We start from the raw sequence: 22,358 nt of genomic DNA, 5'->3' as shown, positions 1-22,358 counted from the left end.
TCCTAGAGAGCAGATGGAAACATCTCTCTCTCCTTACCTATCCACTATGTAGTCCTTTAGATTAGATATAGGTCTTTCCTGTCTAAGTGTATTTAACCAATAAATGTTTAGTGTTTAGTCACACAAGGATCTCCATGTGTTTTCTCTAAACAGCTGCAATATTCAAACCATCCTCTGCTACCTACTCTGTAACTGGAGTGTGTGCTCATTCCTTAGTGCTCTGCTGTTTTACCTATTGTGGGTAAAAATCAACAACCTCTAACAGGGTTATGGGCCCAGCAGGAGCAACAGGCTTCTAGGCACAAGCAGAGTTTATTTTATTTTTCATTTTTCAATTTTGCAAGTGCAGCTGAGTTAGTTAGAAACTGCGGTATGGATCCTGTGACTCCAGCCTACTCAGGAATGGCTCCTTCTTTTCCCAAACTGGATGGCAATAACTACGAAACCTGGGCCCTCAAGATGAAAGCAATCTTCATGACAAAAGGAATCTTTGAAGTGCTCACGGAGAGATGGCCAGCTGAAGATGAAGCTGTTCAAGCCTTGTAGGACAAGAAAAACCAACATGCGTATGGCCTTTTAATTTTGAGTATGAGCGATGATTTATTGATCTATGTGCGGTATACTGATTTAGCCTCAGAAGCGTGGGATAGACTGAAAAAGCAATGTGGCCAAGTCTCTGCAAATGCAGCTCTTCTCCTGTATAAAAGGCTATGTGAAAGCAAACTGCAGGAAGGGGGAGACTTTGAAGCCCACATAGCAAATATCTTAGAAATTAACAGGCTTTTGAAGAGTAACCAATGTGAATTGAATGAAACTATTCTAATTGGGGCAATCCTACAATCTCTGCCTAAAAGTTTTAAACCCCTAATTGTCGCTCTTGAACTGTCTCACTGTGAACTGAAGGTTGATTCAGTCGTGTCCAGTCTGAGAAATTTTAATATAAAGTTGCTGCAGGAGAAATTTGAAAGCGATGGCACTCTGGCACATTTCAGCAGGCAAAGTAATTCCAGCATTAGCAAGCGAAGTAGCCTCAGTGACTCATCAGCATATCCAAAGAGTGGGAAACTCAGAGGGCACAGACCTGGTCACCATGGCAATGAAGTAAACACAGGGATGAGTCATGGTGACAAACAAAGAAGGGACGAGCAGCACAGACAAGGTGGCTTATCTGAAAGGGCCAGTAGTAATGCCAAGAGCTACAGCATTACCTTAGGAGAGCGAACACAGGGTCACACTTTCATCCTGGACTCAGGTGCATCCCAGAATATAATCTGTGATCGCAATCTGTTCATTGAACTCGACACATCCTACAAATTGGACGTCACATTAGCAGATTCAAGGAAGATAAGTGTGGCAGGCAAGGGGACAGCAAAGATACTTTGTGGCTCTGCTACTGAAGCTCATGAGGTTAAGATAAATGATGCACTTTTCGTGCCAGAGATGCAAGTCAACTTGATTTCAATTGGACATGGACTCAAGAAGGGGTGCAAAGCAATTTTTGAAAATGAAGCATGCTACATCTCTAAAGGTGATGAGTTAATCATGACTGCCCACATGCAGGATGATGGAATTTTTGAAGTGGACTGTGCTACTGCACAAGCAAACGTGGCAAGTAGTTGCCAACACAAAAATTGTGATTTCTTATGGCACAGAAAATTGGGCCACCGAAGCCTAGACTTTAAAACTGACTCCCAAATGAGGAAACTAACCTAGGGATTTAATATAAGGGCATGTCCAGAAATGGCCAGCAGATGTCAGTGTTGCATTCTTAACAAGGGAGTCAAACCAACCTTTCTGGCGAGGGGAAGTGTACAGTCCAGGAGCATTTTGGAACTGGTGCACTCAGATGTTTGTGGGCCATTACCAGTCAGTTCAGGTGGAAATAGGTATGTCCTGACTTTCATTGATGATTACTCCCGATTTTGCTATGTGTACAGGTGAAACTCGGAAAATTAGAATATCGTGCAAAGGTCCATTAATTTCAGTAATGCAAATTAAAAGGTGAAACTGATATATGAGACAGACGCATTACATGCAAAGCGAGATAAGTCAAGCCTTAATTTGTTATAATTGTGATGATCATGGCGTACAGCTCATGAAAACCCCAAATCCACAATCCCAGAAAATTAGAATATTACATGGAACCAAGAAGACAAGGATTGTAGAATAGAACAATATCGGACCTCTGAAAAGTATAAGCATGCATATGTATTCAGTACTTGGTTTGGGCCCCTTTTGCAGCAATTACTGCCTCAATGCAGCGTGTCATGGATGCTATCAGCCTGTGGCACTGATGAGGTGTTATGGAAGACCAGGATGCTTCATTAGCGGCCTTCAGCTCTTCTGCATTGTTTGGTCTCATGTCTCTCATCCTTCTCTTGGCAATGCCCCATAGATTCTCTATGGGGTCAGGTCAGGCGAGTTTGCTGGCCAATCAAGCACAGTACACTGTATACTTTTCAGAGGTCCGATATTGTTCTGTTCTACAATCCTTGTCTTCTTGGTTCCATGTAATATTCTAATTTTCTGGGATTGTGGATTTGGGGTTTTCATGAGCTGTATGCCATGATCATCACAATTATAACAAATTAAGGCTTGACTTATCTCGCTTTGCATGTAATGCGTCTGTCTCATATATCAGTTTCACCTTTTAATTTGCATTACTGAAATTAATGGACTTTTGCACTATATTCTAATTTTCCGAGTTTCACCTGTATGTTCTAAGAGAGAAAAGCCAGGTGTTTGAGAAATTTAAAGAATATATTGCACTGGTGAACAACAGATTTGGAAGGAAGCCCCAGTGTTTGAGGTCAGACAATGGAGGGGAATATATGTCAAACCAGATGAAAGAATTTATGAAATCAAATGGTATCTCTCACCAGACTACCCCTCCATTTACTGGACAGCTCAACAGGGTAGCTGAGAGAAAGAACAGATCTCTAGTGGAAATGACCAAATGTCTACTGCATGATGCCAATCTAGCAGACAGGTTCTGGGGTGAAGCAGTGATGACTGCTAACTACCTGCAAAACAGATTGCCAACCAAGGCAACAAATAAGACACCATTTGAACTTTGGCACTACAGAAAACCTTCCCTAAGACACATCAAAGTGTTTGGCTCAATGGCCTATGCATATATTCCCAAAGCAAAGAGGACCAAACTCAACTGCAGATGTGAACTGGGAATTTTTGTTGGCTATGAATCTAGAGGATACAGAATCCTTGATCCAGAAAGTGGAAAGATCAAAGTCTGCAATGCAGTGTATTTCGATGAAAGACAAGACCAAATAAAGGTGAAGCATCAAAGATTTCCCCAGAAATCCAGATGAATAAAGAGCCATATAATTGGACTCAAATGGATCTGGAGTCAAGCAGCGATCCCGAGGAATCAGTGCCAGATTCAGAAGGGGCTGCACAACCAGAACCAGAACTGAGGCGCTCACAGAGGCATAGCAAAGGGGTTCCTCCTAACAGACTCTCACTCATGGCTAAAGGAGGAGAGATGCAAGAACCCACTACATGGCAAGATATAGAAAGGTTGCCAGCTGATGAAGCTGAGAAGTGGAGAAAAGCAGCAATGGAAGAAATTGACTCCTTGCACAAAAATGAGACTTGGAGACTTGTGGAACTACCCACTGGAAGAAAGACTGTGGGATGCAAATGGGTCTTCAAAGTCAAGCAGGATGCAGAAGGGGATGTACAGCGCTACAAAGCCAGATGAGTAGCCAAAGGATACTCCCAAGTCTGTGGTCAGGACTATGATGAGACTTTTGCACCAGTCGTGAAACACACGTCAATTAGAACATTGCTCAGCGTGGCAGCAGCCAAAGGGATGCAAGTTGAACACTTGGATATAAAGACTGCCTTCCTACATGGGGAAATCGAGGAAGACATCTACATGCAACAACCACCAGGCTTTGAGGAACCTGGAAAGAAGGGGCTAGTGTGCAAACTGCAAAAGAGCATCTATGGCTTAAAGCAGGCAGCCAGAGCATGGAATGAGAAACTGAATCAATTACTACTTAAGGAGGGGTTCACGCAAGGAAAAGCTGATCCCTGCCTATATTCTAGACTCAGAGACAATAGATGGACTTACATTCTGACTTATGTTGATGATTTGATTCTTGCACATGAGGAAATGCAAGACAGTCATGAAATTGTACAACACCTGAACAAGGAAATAGAGGTGAAGGAACTCGGAAGCATCTCATATTACCTTGGCATCCAAATAGAAAGAGAACGGAACATTCCTTCTCAACCAAAAACAGAAGATAAAAGATCTTCTAGAATGCGTGGGACTGATAGATGCCAATGAAGTCAGCACGCCAATGGATGCTGATTTCTGGAAGCAAGATGAGGACAGCCAGCCTTTACCAGCCAACAACCAGTACAGAAAGGCAATTGGAAAACTCTTGTACATAGCCACAGTGACATGGCCAGACATTGCCTCAGCAGTGGGAATCCTGAGCAGAAAAGTGAGTGTGCCAAAGAACAAGGACTGGATAGCGGTCAAAAGACTGGGAAGGTACCTGAAAGGTACTGCACATTATGTATTGGAGATCCCAGCAAACAGTAATCCCAAACTTGTGGGATATGTGGATGCAGACTGGGGCGAGGACAGAACAGACCGCAAGTCCACAAGTGGACACCTGTTCCTATATGGAGGTGGAGCCATAACTTGGAGTAGCCGCAAGCAGTCACTTGTTGCGCAGTCATCCACAGAAGCGGAGTACGTTTCAGCAAGTGTAGCATGCAGGGAAGCAGTATGGATACACCAACTACTATCGGACTTTGGCATCGAGGAACCAAAACCCACAGTGATGTTTGAGGACAACCAAAGTTGTATCCAGATCTCCCAAATGGAGAAGATGAAATCTCGAACTAAGCATATTCCCACAAAGTACCACTATGTTCGGGACTTGCTGAGTGGTCCAGCTGAGGTACTGCCCCACAGAAGAGATGCTGGCAGATGGATCAACTAAGCCATTATCCAGAGACAGATTCCAGATGCTTCATGAGAAGATGGGAGGGAGTCGTGACCAGGTGCGACAGGCGATGAGAAGGAGTGTTGGAGATGAACTTCCAATGCATCGACCTTTTGCACCAACTGTCCCAATGACCACTAGGGGCATTGGGAGTAGAGACAGTGAGTCAGGGTCTCCCTATCTGTCCCTACTCTATGACCCCTGAACTGACTCTGCAGCAATTCCTGTGCTGAGTCACAATCCTTCCTTTCCTCCTAGAGAGCAGATGGAAACATCTCTCTCTCCTTACCTATCCACTATGTAGTCCTTTAGATTAGATATAGGTCTTTCCTGTCTAAGTGTATTTAACCAATAAATGTTTAGTCACACAAGGATCTCCATGTGTTTTCTCTAAATAGCTGCAATATCCAAACCATCCTCTGCTACCTACTCTGTAACTGGAATGTGTGCTCATTCCTTAGTGCTCTGCTGTTTTACCTATTGTGGGTAAAAATCAACAACCTCTAACAGTTTCTGGCCTAAGGTATTTGAATAAATAGTACATTATGTTTGAATTATCAATACATTATCAACTGACAATAAAAATCTCTTTTATTTTTATTTTTTTTAAGGATTCCACCAATACAGACTGGTTTGCTAGAATGACTTCAGCCAATAGTGTCAGATATAATTATTTCTCTTCAGTCTAATAATTTAAAAAGCTTACCTCTTTTGGACAGGAACAAGGGATTATTCAAATAGTTTGATGCAAGGCGTTTCCGCTGTAAAAAGGAAGAGAGATCATGTAACGTTAATTAAGGCTTTTAGTTTCCCCAACTCAAAATTCAACTTAGAGCAGGTGTGTGATGTTAATATGTGTGTATGTGAGAAAATCAGCCAAGAGCAGAGGAGGAGGGATGTCTTCATCCTTCTCCCTCCCCTTCTACAGTGGATACATAGATGAGGATTCGTTGACTTCAAGCCAGAAATTCGCAGATTGGGAACACAGGTACAGCCATTCAACAACAACTACTACTACTTATATACCATTTTTCAACAAAAGTTTCCAAAGTGGTTTACATAGATAGATAGATAAGGTGGATCCCTGTCCCCAGAGGGCTGACAATATAAAAAAACAAACATAAGAGAGACGCCACTGGAGGTACTGTGCTGGGGGTGGAGAAGGCCAGTTACTTTCCCCCTGCTAAATAAAGAGAATCACCACGTTAAAATGGTGCCTCTTTGCCCACTTAGCAGGATGTTGAATTCTATAGATCTAAGAACATTTACTTTGAAACAGGCTTTCAGCGGGCTTGGATAACTGAATAAACCTTTGGCCCAAATTCCAGCTCTTTCTGAAGGTTCCAAGAAAGCTGAAAATGATTGGGGAGGTAATTTCCCACCTCCATTTTGTCTACAGGAGCCATTTTGTGGCTCATTTCATCAGAAAAATGAAAAATCCATGATTCCCCTACCCATTGAGACTTTTGGGGTGGTGGTATCTGGGGGCATTGCAGAATGCCAGGAGACCCACGGAGCACAGTAGGGCAATTTCTTTGGCCGGTTTTTGCATTTTTAGGGTGATTTTCCAGCAATTTTTGAAGTCTGGGAGCTAAATCCCCGTGATCCCATAGACTTCAATGACTCATAATCATTATTTACTATTATTACTCATGGTAATCTGAGGGAATGTAACCCCCACAGATAATGAGGTCCACCTGTAACTGAGTTAGGATGTTCCCAGATTGCTCAAGGTGCTCAAATGCATTCTTGGCACATAATGAGAATCTGCTTGAATATACTGGCTGATGAAATTGTTTAGACCTTTTGGCTAGAACAGCAGTAAATATGTTGGCATCCTGGTTCAGAAAGGATATTGAGTGTTCAGATTCTGGTTTGGTGGTGTCTTCATCTGGCTTAGGAATTGCTATTATGTCTTGTTAGCAGACAGTCTCCTTTCCCTACCATTTCTTATGGTCCGTGCCAAGAACTGCAGGCTTGCCTTTCAGTAGCATGAACCTTGGTAAACACTTGGTGCCACTGAGAGATTCTGCCAGGTTGTCAGAATTCATTTTGGCAAGGGATTCTGCTCCACACTGCCTCCAGTGGTGATTTTTCTTGTTGTACCATTCATTCAACCTCCAGGCTGTATGCTGACTGTGCCTGTGGCTGCCTGCCATTGGCCACCCTGCAGACAGGAAGGATCTAAATGCACATAGTCAAAACATTTTCCAGCAGGAGTGGAGAGGGACTCACATTTTACAACAGAGTCAGGTAGATTTTAAAGTCCTTTTTTAGGCTTGCATCTTTAGAGGTTCCAGGGTCAGGTTTGCCCATTTCCGGCCAGTTAAGGTCCCATTTAGTGCTATGCAGAGCTTTAAGTATGGTCCAAGAGTTGGAAGTGCGAGATTATGCATTCATCTTTGTCAGTGACATGACTCCCCCGCAACATTATGCAATTGTTGATCTCAAGTTTTAAAAAGGTAGGTCAATGCTTTTCCGTGCATTTTACTCAGATATATTTGTGCACATCTTTTTTGTTTCTCCACGCAATGAGTAATTAAGCCTTTAAAGCACACTGCCTACAGACCAGAGGCGTAACTAGGGAAAACGGCACCCGGGGCAAGCACTGAAATTGCGCCCCCCAGCCGCGTTCCCCCCCCCACCGCCCCCCCCACATACATCTGACTGACACACGTTTCAGAAAACTTTTATTTTAAAAATTTAAAAAATTACAAAAATTACCAAAAATTTCAAAATGCACTACATACTTAGGTTTTTCCTCACAACAACCCTGTGAAGTTGGCTTGTATCTCAAACATCAGAATTATGATGCAATGATGATTATTATGATTATGATGCCCCTCCCTCACACCCTGGTTCTATTCCTGACTTTCCCTTGTGAGTGACTGTATTTTAACAAAACGAAAACCAAGGACTCCAAAGTAATTCGAGGGACTAGGGTGATAGTGCTAAAGACTCCTTATTCTCCCGCTGTTAAAGAAAGACTCCCCTTTTCCAAAACCGTGCGCTATTTACACCAGAAAAGGTTTCAAATGGAGGGGGAAGCATTTATGCATTTATGCTTTGTTTTATGTTACGATTTCAAAGTTAGAAAAACTATAAAAGGGCCATTTTAGAGAAGATATGCACTGCCTTAGTTGCAAATCCTGCTTTTTTGAGATTCCCTCAGAGGCGTAACTAGGGAAAACGGCACCCGGGGCAAGCACTGAAATGGCGCCCCCCCACCGCGCCCCCAACATACTACATTATACTTAGGTTTTTCCTCACAAGCGCCCACCGCCGCCACCAAGCCAGGCCACTGACTGGCCGCCAGGTGCCAGCAAAGCAATGGGGGGGCGCAGGTGGCGCGGAAGGGACCGCTCGTGGGGAAGGGGGCACCGACGCGTTCCCTTGACTGCTGCAGCACTGCTGCACTGAGCAGGAAACATTTGTATTAACAAAAAATTAAAAAAATTTAAAAAAAATTTGGTCATGGCGGCGCCCCCCCACGTGACCAGAAAAGATGGCGCCCGGGGCACGTGCCCCCCCTGCCCCCCTATAGTTACGCCTCTGGATTCCCTGCAATTGAATAAAGCGATAATATACACCTTTGCTATTTAAATTGGTTGGAGAGTATTTATGACAATAAAAAATGAAATGGCATTGCAGCATGCAACATTGGTTGCCTAAGACCACTCAGATTTAAGTAATCTTCATCACATTGACAAAAAGAGCAATTAAAATTAAAATCCATGGCTAAAACCAAACCACTTTGGGGTTGTTTTTAATGAAAGGTGGTATATAAATTTAACAATAAATGTTTAGAAGTATATACTTTCAGCCCCTGCCCAAGCTACAATTAATTCCAGCTTATTTTCAAAGGGCTTCAAGTTTTATTTACAAATTGCTTGGCAGCACCAATGTTTAAGTAATCGCTAATTGCTCCTAATGATAGTTTTACTTATTGTTAAATTTATATACCACCTTTCATTAAAACATTCTCTGTTCATCTGATTTTCAATCTGGTTAATTAAATCGGTGGAGGTTTAGACTTTCCTGATGGGCTGAAACAGCTAATCCATTTTGATGACGACATATAATTAAATTAGCTTGCATTACATAGTGAAAAAGTCCAGGAAGGGAGAGATGGGGGATGTGGAACCCAAGGTTCCACATCCCCCCATCTCCCCCTCCCTGAACCTTTTCAGTTAAAACGTGGTTAGATTATAGGGGAGGAAGGACTTGAATGAACAAAAAGGGGAACTGGTTCGGGCGTTCAGGAAGTTGTTCAGGAAGTTTGCTCTGGTGCGTGTCGTCCTCTCGATGCATGCGCGACTATTGGTGGGGCGCGCTGGGGAGTGAGAGTCAGAGACTTGGACTACGAAGATGCCGCGGTGCCCTGTGCTGGATGAGCAATGCCAATGGGGGGGGCGGCGCTGGGACCGGGGGAGGGGGACTGCTCTGCAAAATAAAATAAAATAAAATAATAATAATAATAAAATGTTTTTTCGGCAAATTGGCAGGGGCACTTTTTGGCGCCCCCTGCCAAGTGGCGCCCAGGGCACATGCCCCCCCTGCCCCCCTATAGTTACGCCTATGCTACAGACACCACTACTTACATCTGACTTAAACTGAGAAGGCTTTACTTACCGAATGCTATGCTGGTAGAGTGGGAGTCCCTGGAGCAAGCCCCTTCCCATAACACAAGAAGCCCCAGGGCAGGTGGAAGATGACCATACCACAATTTCTCTGTGCCAGGGTCATCCTCCTGGAACCTGGATATGAGTCACCATGTGGGCTCCTCATAAATGGCCTGGAGCTTCTCACATTACTCCAGCAATGCAGGCAAGAGAGTTGGTGTAGCAGCTCCAATCCTGCCAGTGCAATATATGAAGGGGCACTTAGTCTCAGTAGAAGCTATACCACCATCCAACTTTACATGGATCAAAATAAAGCTTTTCTAACATTTCCTATGCAGGAGGAATGCCCTATTACTAAACTCCCTTTCTAATTTTTGATTCACACATGCAAACCCTCCTACTTTTTGTGTGTGCATGTGTCTAATCAATTAACAGAATAACTCCAGAGTGAAAAGTCTGTTTCTAAACAGACTACTTCACGGAGGAAACAGAAACTCAAAATGAGCAGCAATTGTATCAGTGATAACAGCACAGAAATGATATGGTTCCTTGCAGATAGCAGGCAGCACTTTTTAAAAAGAATTGTAATTTATATGCAACTTAAGCAATCATTAATTAGACCAATTGTAAGTTAAGTGGCAGTCAGTCTCTCTCTCAAATTGATGATTAGGAAATCAAAGAAGCTAATTGATCAGAAGGTAAATGTTCTGCTTCCATTTAATCTGAGCCACTTTTGTCAATGGCATTTCCTAAATGAGGACAGAGATGGTTAAATAGAGAATTCATTCTTACAAATTTTAAGTAATTCTCCTACTCCATCTCCTGTTTGAAATGTCAAAAGAGTTACAATTTAGAAACAATTCCAGGGGAATAGCCATCTTAGTCTGATGCAGCAAAAACAGCAGAATCATGTGCTACCTTGAAGAATAACAAATTAATTAGGGCATTAGGCCATGGCATAGGTGTATGAAGTGGTAACCTTCAGTGATGTTATAATGTTAGAATCATGGGCTTTTACTAATGGAAAGGTAGACTAGAAGGTTTTATGTATCAGTCTCTTCCCTGCCAACTAATGTCAGTTTTTTACATCTAAAGCAACAATGGCTTGCATTTCCGCTTTCTCTTTTTCTAGAATAATTATACAGAAAAGAACTTTAAATGTACAAATGAAGTTTGCATATTTAAAGATCACAATTCCTTTTTCCATATGTTGTCAGAAGTGTGGGAATAAGAAACTGAGACTCATCTAAGACTATAAATTGAGACTACAACCCTACTTCTTTGGAAAATCCAAAACTGCAGAGATTAAAATGGTGTTATAGTCAGCCAATAGTGTTTTAGTCCTATACCCAACAAATTATTCAATTCTCAAAAAGATCTGCCAGTTTATTCATTTTGGCTCAAACTCCATAAACCCAGGAAATTGGAACTTAAGGCTAATGACCTAACAGTTGTATCATGTAATCAGTAATTATGTTGTGCAATATCACAAATTGTGCTTGCTTGCAACTTGCACTCCATGCACCCACACCTTTCCTTGGTCTTGGATAGCAGCCACCTCTTGCCCAGGTCTGCAGGGTCTGCCAGGAGTTTGGGCTCAAACACAGTGGATTGAAGTTAGTTTGCTGGGAATTTAACAGTAGGGAACACTGTTTCCAAAATCAGTGCAGATTCTACCATGCCTGTGGCATCTGTAGGGCCAAGCACCCAAGCTATTTGCAACTTGTGTAAGGCCTGGGGGGCTAGTCCAAAGGTACAGCCCTTTGGACAGAAGAATCCAGATCACCAATGTTTGAAAAAGGGTCCTAGCCTTGTTAACATTCAAGTTTTGTCAAGCCTGTTGGCTGGCTACTTTTTGAATCAGGATGCCAAGTTCTTACTGAGAAGGTTTTCTTTGGGTTTTAGGATGCCTTGTCAGTTCTAGAGGGTGGCTTTTCAGGCACCTAACCAAGAACAAGGAAAAGTGTGGGTGCATAGAGGACAAGTTGTAAGCAAGCACAATCTGTGACATTGCACAACATAGCTACTGTTTACATGGTATAACATAGCTACTGTTTACATGGTATAATATGAAGTTCCAGTTTCCTAGGTTGGTGGAGCTTGAGCCAAAGAGAGATAACCTTAATTCTGGTCTTGAACTGGCAGATCTTTTTGAGAATTGAATAATCTGTGCATGGAGAGGAAGTTGTAACTGAGCACGATTTGGGACATTGCACAAATTCATTACTGATCATGTGGTACATCTGGGACACAAATACCCAGGATGTATGAGCCAATTTTACATCTCTTTGCCGCTTTCCGACACTAAGCCCCCTATCACATATTTGCCAGATTTTGTGTGGCAGCATCCAAAATCTGTTGCATGCTGGTAGGTAGCGGGTTCTACCAGCTATGGTTTGACCCCCAACTCTCCAGCATAGTTCCAACGCATGCAGCGCTCGCCAACACTGCACATCTCTTGAATGACATCTGCTCCCCCATGTTGGGCACCCCAACATTAGACGCAGAGGTACCAACTCAGAAGTATATAGAATTCAGGCCTGTGTCTGATTTCATTTTTATATTAAGAAATGAATTAATACCTGGACTCAGGGTGAATTGACACCCCAGATCTCAACTGGTCTGTGAGGGAAGAGGCAATCCAGCATTGTATTGTGAAATGGGTACTCAAGGAAGCACAAAAGCCAGGCCAGAACAATCCAAATGCTAAAATGTGACTCACTATCAGATAATGTCTGTGGAAGAGGCCAGAGGCTGATCTCCCCTATCCTGTTGCAAGAAGTCCATGTTAATCCTTGTCAATGATTGACTCAATTGCTCTCTATAGAAATTCAACATAGGTAGATGCATACAAAGAAAACACCTATAGACTTTAATTCTTACTTTACTAACACTTTAACACCTTTTTGGGATGAGGCTAGCAAATCTGGGACAAGAGAAGATGCCCATTTGCAGCTCAGAGATGCAGATTTGTTTTGGGCAATGTCCCCCCACCTTCTAAGCGCACAGTTTACAGAAGATGAGATTCAGATCTCTCTGGACTGGCCAATATCTTGAATAATTAAAAGACATTATCCAGAAGGTAACAGCATTGTCACCCCTTTTGGGGACCCAGGAAAAGATGAGGAGATGTGAATAGACTCTATGAGAGATCAAAGGAAAATACAACTATAAAGAATGCGGCTACTGGACAGAAAGCTAGCAGTTTTGTGCCTACACTCAATCTTCTGCCTACAAGCAAGACTTGCTCATGAGTAATCCAAGAGTTTGCTGCCCAAGCCACGTGGCTAGATGCAGGAACTCTGTCCATAGACAAGAACTGTCTGTGACTTCCACTGCGCAGTGAGAAGTCAAGACTTCCGCAGCCATGGTGCTCTGACTCTCAGCCATGCTCTGAGCAAACTGCATGCTTAATCCAAAAGCTCCTGTCTCCAGCTAAAGCCTCGCTCCTTCAGCTGAGAGATCCACCGTTCTCAAGCCTCTGATCCTGATAATATGCTGCCTCTACAAGCCTTGGATCCCTCCATCCTTTCCCCTTCTTCTCCTTTCCCCTCGTCCCTCAACTAATTCCTGATCGTCCCAAACCATGCCAGCCCTCAGCCTTCCTTACCTCCCCCCCTTTTTCCGTCTGTATCTGAATTGTATTAGGCTCTAGGAAGATTTAATACACACACATATGTTAGTTAGGAACACTGGGTGAATATTGGTGCTGGCTAGGGTTGAAATACTGTTAGTAATACTGATAGAATGTTCTACTTTCTGCTCAGTTAGAGTGATGTTGTTATTCTTTTATACTCAATAAAGCCCACTGAATCATTTAGGATTGGTTTGATCTCCTTTCTTCCTTGCACCCAGATACTACATGGTCACTATATAAAAGAACTTGGTCACTTGGTGACACTGATGGAACAGGCCTAATTTTGTATGCTAGCTAATGAGCATATTTAGTATACAAATCAGGCCTGGACCACAACACCCAGACCCTCAGCACTACAGTCCCATACTTTTACTGTTTTATAATCAGTATAGTTTTTATACTTCTATAATTTTAAAGTATCATAATCTTGCTGTTCTGTAAATTTATATACATGCAATTTATGCTTCCTGTGCCCTTTATACTTTTATGGCCCCATGCTTTTACAGCCTTTATACTTTTACAGTTTTATAAACTTCGTAGCTGCATTAATTCCAGTCTAGTATTTTCATTACCTATCTATCCATCTATCCATCAAATTTTTATACCACCTGACATACAGTAATAACGAACATTTTCTGTTTCACCCAGAAACATATCAGCAGCAAGTGCAGTGCTTTGTGTTATGTGGTCATTTCTTGTTGTCCCAGAGACCAATCTGCTGCCACATTCTGTACCAATTGCAGTCTCCAGACTATGTACACAGGCAGCCCCACATAGAGTGCATTACAGTAGTCAAGCCTGGAGGTTACCAGCATATGGACCACTGTTTTTTGGTCATTCATCTCTAGAAATGGACATAGCAGACCTATCTGCCACAGCTGAGAAAAAGCACTCCTGGCCACTGCCTCAACCTGAGAAACCAGGGAGAGCTTTGGGTCCAGGAGACTTCCAAACTACGTACCTGATGTTTCAGGGGAAGTGTAACCCCCATCCAGAACAGGTAGATCTAAACCTTCCCATCCCCCCCCCCAGCCACCAGTCATTACCTCTGTCTTATTTGGATTCAACTTCAGTTTGTTATCCCTCATCCAGCCCATTACTGCCTCCAACCAGGCATTTAGGGAACATATGCCATTCCCAGATGAGATCAACATGGAGAAATAGATCTGGATGTCATCAGCATATTGATAACACCCTGCACCAAACCTCTTGATGATCTCTCTCAGAGGTTTCATGTAGATATTAAAGAGCACTGGAGACAGTATGGAGCCTTGTGGAACTCCACACTTTAGTTCTCGCTTGGGAGAACAACAGTCTCCAAGCGACACTATCTGGAATCTACCAGAGAGGTAGGAGTGGAACCACTGTACAACAGTGCCACCCAATCCCACCTCCCTAAAGTGGTACAGAAGGATACGATGCTTAATGGTATCAAAAGCCACAGAGAGATCCAAAAGGATCACCAGAGTCACACTCCCTCTGTCGATAGCCAGTTGAAGATCATCCATCAGGCTGACCAAGGCAATCTCAACGCCAGATCCTCTCTGATAATATGATTACCAGATGAGAAAGCCAAGTTGGGCAAGGGTCAAGAGAACAGGTTGTAGGATGCACGGTCTGAAGCAGTTTGTTCACTTCCTCAGGAGTCACAAACTGAAAGTGATTCAATCTAATCCCATAAGAGGAATAGCTGGACACCTCCACAGTAGACTCTGCAGTAACAGTGGAATCCAGCTTGGCCCGAATATGAAAGATTTTATCCACAAAAGAGTAATTAAAAACATCATTTAGAATGTACACCAACAAGAAGAAAAAGTACCACCAAGTCCAGGAGCATGCCAGCATGCCTAAGACATAGAATCATGGAGGTTCTAAAAGGCATGAATACCTCCTTCAGAAAATGGTAGTCCTGCCCAAATGAACAGAAAGCATGGGAGATGCAAAAACAGCAACAACTTATTTAAATACACCAGAGAGCAGGAGATCTGGACCATTAGACAACAAGGTAGTGCAAGTGATACCTTAGAGCAGGGTTTCTTAACCTTGGGCCCCCAGAAGTTGTTGGACTACAACTCCCATAATCCCGAAGCAAAAGCCACTGCAACTGACGATTCTGGAAGTTGTAGTCCAACAACATCTGGGGGCCCAAGGTTAAAAAACTCTGCTTTAGAGATATTATGGAGAAACGGAATGAGTACTTTGCATCTGTCTTCATAGCAGAGGATACAGAGTGACTAAGGATACAGAGTACTTGAGTCTGAACAAAGTTTCTTAGGAAGGGAGGTTGAAGAACTGAATCAAATAAAAGTGAGAAGAAATGATGTCCTAAGCTGGCTTGAAAAATTAACAAATCACCAAGGCCAGATGGCATCCCCATCAGAGTTATTAAAGAACTCAGATTTGAAATTGTTGATCTTCTAGCAAAAATATGTAACTGGTCCCTACAATCAGATTTGTGCAAGAAGACTGGGAAGTAGCACATGTAACACCAATTTACAAAAATGAGATCCAGGTGTAATCCAAGAAATTACAGGCCAGTTAGCTTAATGGTAAATTGATGGAAAACAGAATTAAAGACAAAACTGATAAACATATAGAAGAATCAGCCTTGTTGAAGGAGGATCAGCATGGCTTCTGCAAAGGTAATTCTTGCCTCACTAACCTTTTGGAATTCTTTGAAAGTGAATGTGGATAGAGGTGATCCAACTGACAAAGTATCACTGCACTTGGACTTTCAAAAAACTCATCAAAGGTTCTTGAGTAAACTTGGCAGTCAGAGATTTAGGGGATAGGTTCATTCATGGATTAGTAACCAGTTGAAGGATGGGAAACAGGGAGTAGGAATAAATAGGCAGTTTTCACAATGGAGTGGGGTCCCCCAGGGATCTTTATTGGGACCAATGCTTTTTAATTTACTCATAAATGACCTAGAAAGTGGGGTAAGAAGCAAGGTATCCAAATTTACAGATGACAATAAACTATTTAGGGTAATAAAATCCAAAACAGACTGGGAAGAGCTTCAAAAGGATTTCTTCAAAATGGGTGAGTGGGCAAAAAAATGGCAAACGTGGTCAGTGTAAGTGTAAATTAATGCACACTGGGGCAAATCCCACCTTCACATATATACTGGTGGAGTCTGAAATGTCGGTGACTGATCAGGAGAGGGATCTTGAGATCATGGTGGACAACTCATTGAAAATGTCATCTCAGGGTGCAGCTGCTATGAAAAAGGCAAACTCTGAGTTAAAGATCATTGGGAAGGGGATTGAAAACAAAACTGCTAATATTATATAATGCCATACAAATCTATGGCACCAAATCTATAGGTGAATCTAGGGTAGGGCAGCCAGGGCATGTGCCCTAGGCACCACTTGGGGGGGGTGCCAGTGCCATGCTGCTCCCCACCCCCTCCCCAATTTAACCTGTAGCCCCTTCAGGGGGGCTTCCTAAAGGCCATGGGGGGGTCTGAAAAGGTTTCCCCTCCACCTGCTGGCTTCCTAGATCAATCACCGCTGCAGCCCATCCCGGTCTGATTTTCAGGCGTGTTCAGGCCTACAAAAATCAGTGCGGCAGCCAATTTGGAGGTCGCCGCACATGCTCAAAAGGCCTCTGCGAGGCCCTGCAAGGCCTAGGACTGGCTGCCACACATGCTCAAATGGCCTCTGCGAGGCCCTAGTCTAGTTTTTCCCCTAATCTAGGGAGTCAGAAGAATGCAAGTGGCAATGGACCCAAGCATTTAAAAAACAGATAGAAATGGCACAAAAGTAAGTGGACAAAACAGCCCTTGAAAAGACAATGTTGATTTAATACCTTGTAAGCTGGCAAAACTGAAGGCTGGTGGGAAGAGGCAAGGAATAAGATGAGAATGTTCACTCACATGCTGTTTAATTCTCTATACAGAGCTCTATCTTTATCTGTATATTTGTCAAGCAATCTGATTATAAGGTTTGTGGGATATGTGAGAGCTGGCATGGTGTAGTGGTTAGAGTGCTGGACTAGGACCGGGGAGACCTGAGTTCAAATCCCCATTCAGCAATGATACTAGCTGGGTGACTCTGGGCCAGTCACTTCTCTCTCAGCCTGACCTAATTCACAGGGTTGTTGTTAGGAGAAACTCAAGTATGTAGTACACCGCTCTGGCCTCCTTGGAGGAAGAGTGGGATATAAATGTAAAAATAAATAAACATAAACAAAAATTTTAAACTTGGAAAGTGCCTACCTTTAACTTGTGTGGTGCTTTAAAAAAAACACCTGCTGTAAGAATTCACATCCAGAAACGTTGCATTTGCAATGTATTGCCATCCCTGTGTTGTGTAGTCTTATCATACTGATAAATGGCTTGTCTTTTGAAATAAGTGTTTAACATGCTACAAATTATTCCCTTCAATTTAGCTGAGTTGTACTCGGGGGGAAGGCGGCGGTTATTGCCTGTGCATCCCAAAGTAGATTTGCTCAAGTTTCCTTGCTTTCTAAAAAAGTTATAATTTAGAATGTCTTCTTAAAAAAATCAATGCAACTCCCTTTTTACTTTGAACACAATTGTTTTTAAAAGACACATTGAATAGTTTGATCGTCTTCTCTTCTACATTTGTTTTAATCTCATGCTGGTCACTGACTGAAATAAAGAGATTTAGACATTTAGAATAGTTATGCTGTGATTCTGATTGACTAGTGCATTTGATAAACTAGACATAACGTTTACTGTCCACTCTGCCTGCTGCCTGCCTCTGTATTGAACAATTTGTCTCTTTTTAATTTATTTCATTGGCCCTTGGTGCGCCTTCCCCCTTTCTCAGCCTGTAGCTACTTTGCAGGGAAGCCAGCTTGCTCTAGCTGGTAATATTTTTCCCCTCTGCATGTCAGGCAGATCTTGAGGGGATGGGGCAGGGGCAACCTTTTACCAAACCTTTGCAGTGTGGCAGAGACAGAAAATTGGTGACGGTAGTGCAGGGTAGATTATTGTTATAAATTATTTCTCTCTCACACACATACACCATTTTTCTGATTCAAATATCACACTGTTTTGCTGTTCTGTGGCTAGCTGCAACTTCCACCTTCTTCCTCATCAGGCTGCTGGATCCAAGCCTATTGTAAGCTGCTGGATAATTTCAGATTGTTTGAGGCCCCCACAATTTCCCATTGCAACCATCGCCCTTTAAGGCAAAAGCTGTTTGGCCAGAAAAAACCCATCCCTGAATTTCTTGGAGGCAGCAACCTGTAGTGAGGTATGCTGAGGTGGCAGAGCATTTGCTAAAGAGAGCTTTCACTGCTTAGCTCTATGGAGGCATGCCCAGGACATAGATGTGCTGCGTTTCTTTGGGAAGACAACTGGTACATATGTGCCACATGTGTGGTTGTCTGTGTGTATTCATGTGTGTGTTGCTTACAACCTGTTTCTCCTGAAAGAGTTGTATTTTTGAGCTGATATTATGGTAAAGATATCTGAAAGATGGGTGTCAGATGTTTGGACAGGGGCGCAATTTCAGTGCTTGCCCTAGGCACTATTTTCCCTAGATATGCCGTACAGCCACACAGTGGCGCTCTTTGGACTGGACTGAAGTTCGATCCTCAGCACTGGGAGGGAGCTTCCAAATGTCCTGGGGCATCCCTACAGTCCCTTGCTGTGCCCACCCCTGCCGCGCCAATCTCTTTTTTGTGTGTCATGTGTGTGCAGCATGGCTGGAGGGTAGGGGCTGAGAGCCTCAACCAAGTGGGTCTTTGAGGTGGCGGTGGCTAAGCTGATGGTCTTGGGCCTGGCTGGAGGCCTGAACAGATGAGCCGCTTCCAGACATCTGCACACTGCGAGTTATGAGCATCGCAAGCCCGAGACATCATGAGCTTGTGACTCGTACTGCGCAGGCATAGAGAAGCAAGCTCACCTGCTCAGGCCAGGCCCAGGCTGGGACCACTGGTTTAGCTGCCACTACCACAGAGGCTCTCACCTCCTGGCTGTGCACATGGCACACACACAAAAAGAGATCAGCGGGGCGGGGGGGGGCTACAGGAAGGCCCCCCTCTTCCTCCAAGGAGTACATGGTTATGTTCATCCTTACAACAAGCCTGTGAGGTAGATTAGGCTGAGAGCTAAGTGGCTGGCCCAGAGACACCCAGTGAGCTGCATGGCTGAATAGGGATTTGAACTCGGGTCTTCCGAGTCCTAGTCCACCACTCTAACCACTATGCCATGCTGGCTCCCTGGAGGCCCCCTGGGACAGGAGAGAAACAGGTACGCCGCAAAAAGTGCAGGTCAGTGGGTCTTGAGGATTTTTTAAAAGTTTCCAGCTTCCCCTAAAGTAGGAGGGAGAGCTCAAGGGTTGGCAGGAGGCCTCCCAAGTCTTTTAAGTCTCAGCTCCTAAAATGCCTAGATCACTTGGCTCCTAAAATGCCTACAGCCACATTTGGAATACTATGTACAGCTGTGGTCACCATATCTCAAAAAGGATATTGGTGCAGGGTGCTATCAGTATGCTGATGACACTCAAATCTATTTCTCCATGTCAGCATCATCGGGAGAGGGCATAACCTCCCTAAATGCCTGCCTGGAGTCGGTAATGGGCTGGATGAGGGATAACAAACTGAGACCGAATCCAGATAAGACGGAGGTACTCATTGTGCGAGTTTGATCTGCCTGTTCTGGATGGGGTTACACTTCCCCAGAAGGAACAGGTACGCAGTCTGGGGGTGCTTCTGGATCCAAGTGTCTCCTTGGTGTCCCAGGTTGAGACAATGGCCAGTGGTGCCTTCTATTAGCTTCGGCTGATACACCAGCTGCGTCCGTTTCTTGAGTTAGATGACCTCAAAACAGTGGTACATCTGCTGGTAACCTCCAGACTGGATTACTGCAATGCGCTCTATGTGGGGCTGCCCTTGTATGTAGTCTGGAAACTACAGTTGGTACAGAATGTGGTAGCCAGGCTCGTCTCTGTGTCATCTCGGAGAGACCATATTACTCCCGTATTGAAGGAGTTACACTGGCTGCCAATATGTTTCTGGGCAAAATACAAGGTGTTGGTCACAACCTATAAAGCCCTAAGCAGCTTAGGCCCTGGGTTTTTAAGAGAACGGCTTCTTCGTAATGAACCCCACCGCCCATTGAGATCATCAGAAGAGTTCTGTCTGCATTTGCCACCGGCTCATCTGGTGGATACTCAGGGACGGGCCTTCTCCGTTGCTGCCCCGAGGCTTTGGAATCCACTCCCTAGTGCAATAAGAGTCTCCCCATCTCTGACATCCTTTAAAAAGTCCTTAAAGACGCATTTCTTCACCCAGGCTTTTAACTGATATTGTTTTAATTGTTTTGAATATTGTTTTTAGAATATTGTTTTAAAAATTTTAAATTGTGTTTTACATTTCTTGCTTTTACATTTTTGTTTTGTTTTGCTTTTGTTTTTAATTAATGTTTTACTTTTTAATCTTGTTGTAAACCGCCCAGAGACGTATGTTTTGGGCAGTGTAAAAATATGATAGATAGATAGATAGATAGATAGATAGATAGATAGATAGATAGATAGATAGATATTGTAGAATAGGTCTAGCACATCTTTCTTACAAGGTAAGACTAAAACACTCTGAGCTTTTTAGTTTAGAATAAAAGAAAAAAGGCTCGCCTCTCTCACAACGGTAGAACCAGGGGTCATCCCATGAAACCAACAGAATGAAGTTATTTTTTTCATACATTTTATCTATGGAATTCTCTTCCATGGGTTGTTCTAGGGATGCAATGGCAGGAGAAGGAACATGCCTTCAGCTCCTGGTTGTGAGTTTTCCGGAGGCATCTGGTAGACCATTGTTTGAAAAAGGATGCTGGACTAGAGAGGCTTTGGGTTTGATCCAGCAAGGCTCTTATGTTCTTAAGTGTGCCTTTGTATGTGTGTGGTTTTTTGTGGGGTTTTTGGTCTGTTTTCAAAATCATTCTATACATCCCCAAAACTGCTACTGCTTCCCTCCACAGTACTCTAACTGCCCACCTGTTGATTCCATGCCCCCTTCCCTGAGAGTTCATGTTCCATAACTAAAGGGACAGGCATTGCAAGTGCAATAGAATACTCTCGTTGACTCTCCCTGCAAACATCAGAGCACTGGCAGACATATTAGCATTCTGGCTTCATTCCCAAACAGGGTAGACTCTGTACAACTTTGCCAGCATTTTCTAGGAAAATACTTTAATGGGGCCGGGAAACCTTAACTTTTGAACCATTGTTCAAAATTGCAGCAAATCAATAAAAGATACCCTTCCTAGAGAGACCTGAACATCAGTCGTTTTCACCAAAGCTTGAAAGGCATATGTGACACATCTGTCTAAAAATCAGACAACAAAGGGTCAATGTGTCAATTTTCAGCACTTTTTCACTTGCTATACATATGACAATTTTTATCCTGTCACTTTGAAATTAGGCACATGTTTAGAATTGGTCAAGAATATTGGACAGGTCAAGTTTCAAGTTGTTAGCTCAACTATTACTTGCCTGTAAGGAATTGAATTTTCAGGCTTATAAAGGTGGAAGCTCATTTGGAAACGCATTTAAATAAAGGGGTATTCCCATGCCCCTTTAATCTCTCCAAGTGTTCATATGATTAGTGTGTCAGTTGTAACTGAACTGGTTGCTGTGCATGAGCCAGGCGCTTCCAAAAGGAAGTGCCAAACTGGCTCAAATGCTGGCGTTCATACCAGCTGAACTGGCAGGGGGGTGCCTTTAAAAGAACAGGTAAGGAGCTCCTTACAGGGCTTGCCCCGCCCTGCCACTTTCGCCCCACTAGTGCTCAGTTTTTCATGAGATGTGAGGAGCTGCAGTGCTGCTTCCTGCAGCCCTGATCAGCATCGGCATGCACAAGGCCCTGTCATTTGTGTGGTCAGTATACCACACAAATGGTATCGGAAGGGGAGGGAGAGACCTTCCTTTCTACTGCTTCATAGATTTGGGACAGCAGTTAAGAGTAAATTTAGACACTTATCTACAAACTCCCCCACCCCCAGTGTTCCCTACATTCACCTTTAATTGCTAGTCCTAGTTCAATTCAACCCTAGGGGGCTTTAGTGATCACTACAGATGATTCATTTCCCCCCACTAAATTACACTTTTCCAAAAGAGGATATAGTGAGATATACCTATACTT

At 43.3% G+C, this 22,358-nt stretch overlaps 1 protein-coding gene across 7 annotated transcripts in view; it reads right to left on the bottom strand.

Moving 5' to 3' along the window:
* PHF21B (PHD finger protein 21B) overlaps nt 1-22,358 on the bottom strand; it is a 201,616-nt gene that overhangs the window by 23,243 nt on the left and 156,015 nt on the right. For all 7 annotated transcript variants that reach the window (XM_053255331.1, XM_053255332.1, XM_053255334.1 and 4 more), the window contains one exon: nt 5,692-5,746. In XM_053255331.1, coding sequence (XP_053111306.1) covers nt 5,692-5,746 — 55 coding nt within the window. The remainder of the gene's footprint in view (nt 1-5,691; nt 5,747-22,358) is intronic.

The sequence above is a fragment of the Hemicordylus capensis genome, chromosome 5 (assembly GCF_027244095.1).
Source record: "Hemicordylus capensis ecotype Gifberg chromosome 5, rHemCap1.1.pri, whole genome shotgun sequence".
In the NCBI taxonomy this organism is placed as follows: domain Eukaryota; kingdom Metazoa; phylum Chordata; class Lepidosauria; order Squamata; family Cordylidae; genus Hemicordylus; species Hemicordylus capensis.
The sequence above is the reverse complement of the archived record's forward strand: the minus strand, read 5'-3'. Positions and strand labels throughout refer to the sequence as shown.